General features: G+C 37.1%; 1 protein-coding gene across 1 annotated transcript in view; it reads left to right on the top strand.

The window, feature by feature from the left end:
- Positions 1-3,918: 3,918 nt before the first annotated feature.
- Positions 3,919-9,746, top strand: part of LOC308641763 (uncharacterized protein) — a gene marked incomplete at both ends in the record, with an annotated part of 32,174 nt that continues 26,346 nt past the window's right edge. Inside the window, 1 exon segment of the mRNA XM_081280371.1 lies at positions 3,919-4,853. Within this exon segment, the coding sequence (XP_081136497.1) occupies positions 3,919-4,853 (935 nt within the window).

The raw sequence follows: 9,746 nt of genomic DNA, 5'->3' as shown, positions 1-9,746 counted from the left end.
CTTTATTAACATAAATTTGACACATAGTTGGGCTGTTAGCCATCCCTTGATGGAGTACTTTCCATTCATATCTCTGATCAGGACCTTCATGAATCAGTGCAGGGATAGTAAATGCAAAATGTGGACTATCCTCAGGATGAATTGGAATTGAAAAGAAACAATCTTTAATATCTATAGCTAAAACATGCCAGGTTTTTGGTAAAGCAGACAATTGAGGAATCCCTGATTGAGCAGGTCCCATAATAACCATCTCATTATTAATGGCTCTTAAATCTTGTAATAATCTCCATTTACCAGATTTCTTTTTAATGACAAAAATGGGAGTATTATGGGGGGATACGGAAGGTTGTATATGTCCTTCCGCTAATTGTTGTCTGACCAAGTCATGGGCTACTTGTATCTTTTCTTTAGTCAGGGGCCACTGAGGAACCCACACTGGTCTTTCTGATTTCCAAGTAATTTTGATTGTCTCAGTGGCCCTTTCTGAAAATCCAAACCATGTCTACTTATTTCTTGATCTATTTGAATAGGTGCTGTCATACCTTGTTCTTGTTCTCTTAATCTTTTTTCTTTCTTAAAGCCTTGTTTAGCCCTAGTAGTGGGCGCGCTAGGATTGATGTTATTTGTTAATGTCAATCCTAATTGATCTAGGACATCTCGTCCCCATAAATTTACGGGAAGATGATCCAATACATAGGGCTGTATAGTTCCTTCACATCCTTCAGGATCCCTCCAATCTAATACCATAGCACTTCTATGGGGATTTGTTGCCATTCCTAGGCCTCGAAGCGTTTGAGTGGCTTGTTGTAATGGCCAATGTTTTGGCCATTCTTGACGAGATATGATGCTGAGGTCAGCTCCTGTGTCCAGCAGCCCATTAAAGTCATGTCCTTGAATATTTAATTTTAGCATTGGGCGAGAATCTAAATTTAAAGACAGCATAGCCCAATCTACACCTGTGGAGCCTAATCTCTTGGAACCTCTTTCTACATTACAACTGGAAAATTTATCATGCAGGCTGGGTATTATTAATAACTGTGCTATTCTATCTCCTGGTGAAATTACTGATATACCTCTTGGAGAACTAGCTATAATTTTTATTTCACCCTCATAATCAGGATCAATTACCCCAGGACTTATCATAAGTCCTTTTAGTGTAGAAGAATTGCGTCCCAATAATAAGCCTACTGTTCCCTGGGGAAGAGGTCCTTTTACTCCTGTGGGAATGATTTGAACTCCCATCTCTGGAGTTAGTACTGCTCTGGCAGAGGCGCAGATATCCAGCCCTGTGCTCCCTCTAGTTTGTCTGATGAGGGATTTAATGGATAATGCGTCCTGGGCACTACCTTGATGGTGCTGCTGGGTTCCTCCATTGCCCCATATATTTGTGGTTTTGGGCCCCGGGGCATTGGGCCCTCTAGTCCGTTTTTTGGCAATGGAGCTTGATACCTTTCTCCACGATATCGTGGGTAAACATTTGGTCCTTGTCCATTTTTTTGACAACGGAATACCCTCTATGGTGGTTTGAGAACGGCATTCATTACCCCAATGTTTCCCTCTATGGCATCGTGGGCAAATACCCGGTATTCTATTCCTTTGATACCCAGCTTTGTTAAACCCTCCTCTTATGGGGCAACTCCTTTTAAAATGTCCTGTTTGATTACAATTATAGCATGTTTTTGGCCTGGCATCTAAAGCCTGTTGTACTGCTGCTAAGACTTGCCCTTGTTCATTAATGTCTCTACACAATTTAATATATGTGTTTAAATCTTCATGTCTCCATGGTCTAATGACCTCTCTGCAGCAACGATTTGCTTGGTCATAAGCCAGTTGTTTTATAAATGGCATTACCTGTTCTGTATTTCCAAATATCCTAGAGGCTGCCTGGATAAGTCTATCTACAAATTCAGCATAAGGTTCATTAGTTCCTTGTATTACCTTAGATAATTGACCTTGTAAGTCTCCATGCCCCTGTAAAGTTTTCCATGCCCTAACTGCATCTACAGCAATTTGTGCGTATACGCCAGGGTCATATTCAATTTGCTATCTTTGACCCTCATAAGGTCCCTTTCCCAATAGCATCTCTATATTTCTTTGAGGGTAACCGGCTTCTGCATTTCGTCTAGCTGTCTCCATGCAAAATTCCTCATTGGCAACCTTCCATAACAAATATTGTCCTCCGTTTAGCACAGATCGACACATGTTATCCCAATCTGTTGGTGTCATGTCCAAGTTGGTAACAGATTCGACCATGCTTATTGTGAAGGGAGCTTGCGGCCCATAGGTTGTTACAGCCTCCTTTAATTGCTTTATTGTTTTGAAATCTAAAGAACGGTGAATTCGTTGCCCTCCTGCCTGCTCAAGTACAGGGCATGCTAATCTTTGGGGTCCTGTCTCAGAATTCCGTCCATCAACTACGGGAGTTGAGGGCCGCTCAGAGGTAGATGGAGCTGTTGGTTGAATTCTGCCCTCTGGTGATAGAACGGAGTTAGTAGCAACCTCCTGTTGTAATTCTCCACCTGATGGCTGTTTTTCCTCTAAGCTTTCTTTTTTAAAATTTTCCTCTGTCTGACTAGCTTGAGAGACCTTCTCTTTTGCTTGACCTAGCATTTTTTCTACCATAGTTTGGACCTCTAACAAATTACTTAACAGTTTTTCGGTTTGTTTTTTACTGGATTCTAATCTACTATAAAGGTAACGTAACCCAATAAGATAGGATAAAACAAAGCCGAAACAGAATGAAACAAAAACGGAACAGAGAATGGTTGTATCAATTTTCTCTTTCTCAGGGCCGAATAACTTCAAACCTTGAGCCAACCATTTTTCCCAGTTCGCCTGAGAAAATTCTAGGGCTAGGGAGCTCGAAATAAAAACAAAATAAATCAAAACAAGAACACATTGTTTTTTGAGATGGTCACCCATCCTGTCGCCTTCCCTCAGGGGCGAGCAATTTTACTCACCTCTAAGTTTCAGGTGTTCCCCGCATGGGCCGCCAAATGCCGCAGTCTTGGCTGGGCACAGAATCACGAGCCACTCGAGCAGGAACAAAACTTTATTTTAGAAAAAGCCGCCAATACTCCGTAGGCGCCGGCAAGGCAAAACCGGTCCTCCCATGCCGGCGTCCACTGGAATCGGGAGGCCTGGACCTCCCCAGGAATTTCTTCCTATTATCCTTCCCCAACCAATGGGAACTCTCCAGGAGTCCCGTAACATGAATCCGGTAGCAGGCCAAGGTGAACAGCGGGAGTCCAATTTCCATATGAATGTAAATCTTAACATAATCATATCATCTCAGTGGCTAGCTGGCGTCACTTTACAAGCAAAGGTGCCATGCATCATTTATCTGCTTGTGGCTCCTAGCACATCTGACTGTTAGTTTAGGAGGTAATCTTAGAAAAAGCTTGGTGTATATACTCAGTAAACTTGGAGAGGAGTTTAATCAGGAGATTAACCTGGTCAGAAATTTTGTGATTCTTCTTTTTATTCTATGTTTTATTTTGCTGTATATTATGTTGATAATAATATTATTTCATACTACCAAATCCAAATTAGAAATCATTATAAAGCAGTAGGAAATCATTTGATTTATTAAATAAATTTATCAGTCTTTTTTCCATAGAAATTGTACTGATATTCTAAAACACTTAATGCAGCAATATTTTTAACTTTAAATACATACAAATTACCCAGCAAGTTTATAATATACTTAAAATATAATAATCAATATATATATTGATGGTGTTTCTACTAAAACTAACTTAAAATCACTGATTAAGTCACCATTGCACATAAATAAGTACTGGCCCTTGATCATCTTTATTTACTTCCCATATACATTAATGAAAATGAAACCATCATGTTTATAAATACTTTCATGTCATGTTTCCCTACAGGTCATTTTTCAACAGCCACTGTCCCATGGATTCCCTGGTCACTGGGAACCACACTGCAGTAACAGAGTTCATTCTATTGGGCTTAACTGAGGATCCAGTCCTCCGAGTCTTCCTCTTCGTGATCATCCTGTGCATCTACCTGGTCACCATCTGTGGCAATCTCAGCACAATCATTCTCATCAGAGTCTCTTCTCAGCTCCATCACCCCATGTACTTTTTTCTGAGCCACTTAGCTTCTGCTGACATAGGCTATTCGTCTTCTGTCACACCCAATATGCTTGTAAACTTCCTGGTGGAGAGAAACGCCATCTCCTACCTTGGGTGTGCCACCCAGCTTGGTTCAGCAGTGTTCTTTGGGACAGTGGAGTGCTTCCTTCTGGCTGCCATGGCCTATGATCGCTTTGTGGCAATCTGCAACCCACTGCTTTACTCCACCAAAATGTCCACACAAGTCTGTCTCCAGTTATTTGTAGTGGCTTATACAGGGGGTTTCCTCAATGCTTCCTCCTTTGTCATTTCTTTCTTTTCTTTGCTCTTCTGTGGACCAAATCGAGTCAACCATTTTTTCTGTGATTTTGCTCCATTAGTTGAGCTCTCCTGTTCTGATGTTGGAGTCTCTGCAGTTGTTTCCACATTTTCTGCTGGCTCCATCATTGTGGTCACTGTGTTTGTCATTGCCGTCTCCTACATCTACATCCTCATCACCATCCTGAGGATGAGCTCCACTGAGGGGCGCCACAAGGCCTTCTCCACCTGCACCTCCCACCTCACTGCGGTCACTCTGTTCTATGGGACCATTACCTTCATTTATGTGATGCCCAGGTCCAACTATTCCACTGACCAGAACAAGGTGGTGTCTGTGTTCTACATGGTGGTGATCCCCATGCTGAACCCTCTCATCTACAGTCTCAGGAACCAGGAGATTAAGGGGGCTCTGAAGAGACAGCTTAGTAAGAAAATATTTTCTTAATGACATCTTTTATTTTCTCAGGCTTGATATAGTAAAAGTGTCCCATAGATATACTGAATAGAAACTGAATGCTTGTGTTTGAAATACATTTTTCGACATATCATATTCAATGTAGAGTGTTGCAGTAATTCACTCGCAGGTCAGCATGAGAAAGAATTAAGAAGCAGAGCAAACAAAGCGGCAGAAGAAAAAAAGTCCTTTATTGTATATAGCAATCTTTTTATAGTATTGTGAACAAAGAAGGCAGCCTTCCAACAGCAATAAATCAGGTCTTTCAGCTAATTAAGCATAGCCTACAGAAGTTTTACTTTTTAATGAGAAGTGACCAGCTTCTCATGGCTAATCTGCTTTTGGCCTGGAGCATGCTGAGTTCTGCTCTTTGTTAAGAACAGATAAAAAATTTTTTCTTAGCGCCCTCTTAGCCCACTTGGCAGAACATCCCGTTTGGAGGCAAGGCCTCCCAAGGACAGTAGACACCTCATTTTCAAGCATGTCCACTGTTACCTTATCTAAATCTTGAAGGAGCCTCTCATTTGCGAGCAGGCCCTCCCAAGGAGAGCAGACACCTCCTTTTCAAGCATGTCCGCTGTTACCTATCTATACCTTGACAGAATATCCCGTTTTCAGGCAGACTCCATCAAGGACAGTAATAGTAACACACTCACATCTGATTCTCTACAGTAGAACTTCTCAGTAAATATAAGAGTTCAATTTTCAGATGTTATAGTATTCAAGGATTCATAGTGAGTTGTCGTTAATAAAACTAAATCAAATTTTAAAATTAAGAATTCAAATTGACTCACAGAAAACAAAATCTGCTGGAAATGCTTTTGAAGAAGCAATCAATAGAAATAATGGACAGTATAAACAAAATCACAAAGATTTAAAATGTGGGAATTAATTAACATAGACTATAATGTTACTTAGAGTAAAATTCTAAAAGATCACTTGAAATGTATATTATCACAGAGAACAAGCTAAAAAGCATGCAGAACATTCTTAAAGAACTTCATAACTGACAATACTTCATAATACCCACAGACTTACACCAGGTTTGCTCCTCTGGTATCATAATGCTGAGGATTTTTACATAGGATTTCATGTGATAGTACAGGCAGAAGAGCATCCTTGCTTAGAAACCTTATGACCTTAACTAGAACCAGTTTATCTTATAATGTTAGAGGTAGTTCTGGAGTCCTTGCAAGGGTTGCTTATAGTTAAAATCAGCACACACTGGAAAGAATACGGCAAAAAACAGAATGTTTTTGTGTATTGTCCTCTCAGTCCAGATGCACTTTACAATTAATAAACATTTTTTACACAGGTATTGTCTCTGTTTAATAAAAATTACTCTGACAATGACATTCTAGAATGTTTTGTTATAAACAATGAGCAAAAATCCTGACCATTTGATATTTTAGTTTCTTAGGATTTATGGGAAATTCAGTCAAAGTCAAATTGACTCACAGAAAACAAAATCGGCTGAAAATGCTTTTGAAGTAGGAATTGATGGAAATTGAGAGAAGACAAAATATTTTGTTAACCATTTTTCTTAAAGGGTACAATGCAGATTATCAGGCATCATAAATGTTATACAGTTTTGATTTATAATTCTGAACAAATATACTGTATAAGAATCCATTATGGTTCATAGGCAGAATATAAGACCTTGAATGCTGTTATCTGAGAAATAGGTCACCTTTCTGTGTGCAAATACATGGTTCTCAGAGAAATTATAAAACAACTTCAGGTTTTATAAAAGAGGCACTGTAGTCTTCACACTTCTGTAATTTTTTTGTGGAACAGTCTCAAATCTTTTTCCAAAACAATATAGGTATTAATAATGAAGTTATGCAGAAAATAATGGTTAAACAAAAGTATAAGTTTTTGGCTTTTGATGCATTTTACAGTAATTTTTCTATAACTACATCAGTGTTATTGCCACATATTAACCTTCCTGGCAGGAAAAATGTAATAGCTAAGGAAAAACTAAAACTCCCCTCTCAGGTAAATGAAATATAAAAGGTAATAATCTGATATAGTTTTTTTTGAGACAGGGTCTCACTGAGTTGCTTAGGGCCTTGCTGAATTGCTGAGGCTGACTTTGAATTTGCAGTCCTTCTGCCTCAGCCTCCCAAGCTGTTGGGATTACAGGTGTGAGCCACCATATCCGCTTGATACATTTTTCAGAAAAGAATTTTACACCAATTTTTAAGTAGCACAGTGTAAAAAATCTGAACTACAATAGACAACATGAATAAGAGCACAATTCACAATAGCCAAGCTAGAGAACCAACATAGGTGCCCTTCAACATATGAATAGATAAAGGAAATGTGGCATATATATACAGTGGAGTATTACTCATCCATAAAAAGAATGAAATTATGGCATTTGCTAGTAAATGAATGAAACTGAAGACTATCACACTAGGGGAAATAAGACGGTCCCCAAAAGTCAAAGGTTGAAGTTTTCTCTAATATGCATAAGCTAATCCAAAATAAGGGGGAGGGGCTGAAAAAGAATAGAAGAAAGATCAGTAGAGTAGACAAAGGGGAATAAAGGGAAGGAAGAAGAGATAAAACAGGGAAAGGACAGTGGAATGAATCTGACCTGATTTAGAATGTACGTATATGAATATCCCACAGTGAATCTCACTATCATGTACATTAGCAAGGCCCTAATTAAAAACAAAAACTCTGAATAAATAGCAGAAAGATCAACAGAGTAGAGCAAAGAGAATGGGGGGAGAGGAAGGGGAAATACTGATGACTGCATTGAATTAGAACAAATTATATTCCATGCTTTCATCATTATGTCAAAATGACTCCTATTGTCATGTATAAATAAAAAGAACCAATAAAAATAGTTTACCAAAAATATGTAGAATATATTGAAGCACAACAACCTATAGCAAAGAATAAACAAAATATATTTTTAAAAATTGACCTAGAATTGGTAATGGGCATAAGTCACAACTTGTTTTAAAAGTTTTCAATTTTCAATTCTATAGTCCAATAAAGCCAGAAATCAACAAAAAGATAACTAGAAAACCTCCTTTTATTGGCAAATAAATTAATATACCATTAAATATTCCACATGTCAAAGAAGAAATTCAAAATAGGACACAAATGAATAATCAGAAAATTATATATATATATGCATATATATAAACTTGTGATTGAGGTATACAATTTTATTTAAAAAATTATAAACTTAAATTCATGCACTAGGAAAATGCTAAAAATTAATGATTTGTCTTCATTTCAATAAGGTATAGAATAACAAAGAGTAGGGAAGGATGCAAACAGAGTATAGAAGGAAATGTATTGTAAAATTAATAGGAGAAATTAATCAAATAGAAGATTTCATGGTGGAGCAGAAAAACAGTCAAATATTTATTTTCTTACAATGATTTTTGTTTGTATGTTTATATGAAAATAAAAAGGAAAATACAAAAAAAAATTATAAAATTAATAAAGAATAGGACTATAGATTTTTCAAATATTATTAAGATTGAATATAAACAATTCTATGTAAAATTTTCTTATACCTTAGATAAAATTAAAAGTTCTAAAAATAATAAAACTAACCAAAACTAACACAAACACCATAAGAAAACTCTAGTAATCATTCAACCATTAAAGAAATTTAATCAATGTATAAAAATATTCCCATAAATAAAAAGTACAAATAGAAATGTCTCATAATAAGAGTTACTAAATATTAAATATGTTCAAGTAAGTAATAATTCCAATATTATACAAACTCATTGACAAATGAGTGCGCCGTTCACCTCAGTAATAACACTTCAGATGTGTTGATACTGAAACACAATGATGATGAAAGCAAAGGGAATCATAGCCCAACTTTTTCTTTCTGAAACTCAATAAAAAAATTTTCTGGAATATTAGCAAACTCAATCAGCAATTTATGAAAATAAAAGTATATCAATATAAGGTTTAGTTTATTCTAGGAAGGAAATGCAGATTTAACAATAGAAGCTCAACATAGATTGAAGTAATTGAATATCAGATTCAAAGAGAAATCCATTAGCTGAAAACCATAGTAAGCAAACTGAAAAATGTGACAGGAGGATAAATGGGAGAATTGACCAAACAGAAGGAAGAAGCACTGAGATCAAAGGCTATTTTAAAGTGCAAGTTTGGAGATGGAAAAAGAAAAGAGAATGAAGAATAATGAAGAAAGCTTATAGGAATTTTGTGACAGCATTCAAAGAGCAAATATTTGGGTTCCAGGGTTCCAGAGGAAGAATGACAAATGGGTCAAAACTTTACTAATAGAAATAATAACAGAAAATCCTTCAAACCTAGAGAAGGAGACAAAAATCCAGGAATAGGAAGGTCAAAGTTTATCAGTTAAATTCAATTGAATTTATTTAGGAAGTTTATTCAGTTTATTTAGGAAGTTTATTCAAGTTTATTCAGGAACATAAGCAAGCTCTCAAATGTTGAAGACAGCGAGTTATCATAGCAGCAAGAGATAAGAAACAATACATAAGGTTGTCCATTTCACTGGAGAGCAGACTTATATGTGGAATCTAAAAAAGCTATCATACAGAAATTTACTAATTTTGGTACCAGGGGTTGAGCCCAGGGGCACTGAACCACCTACCCAGGTCTTTTATTATATTTTATTTAAAGATGGAGTCTCACTGAGTTGCTTGGGACCTCACTAAATTGCTGATCCTCCTGCCTCAACCTCCCAAGCTGCTAGAATTACAGTTACGCACCACTGCATCCAGCAGCAGAAGTTTAGAGTAGAATAGTGGTTTCCAGAGGTTTGGAATTATGAGGGAGGTGGGAAAGTTGGGGAAAGTTTAATTAATGAGTGCTAAGTTACAGTTAGGAGCAAGAAGTTCTCC

Source organism: Spermophilus citellus (genome assembly GCF_964194105.1).
Source record: "Spermophilus citellus genome assembly, chromosome: 2".
NCBI classification, from domain to species: Eukaryota; Metazoa; Chordata; class Mammalia; order Rodentia; family Sciuridae; genus Spermophilus; species Spermophilus citellus.
This window is presented reverse-complemented; position numbering and strand designations above follow the sequence as displayed.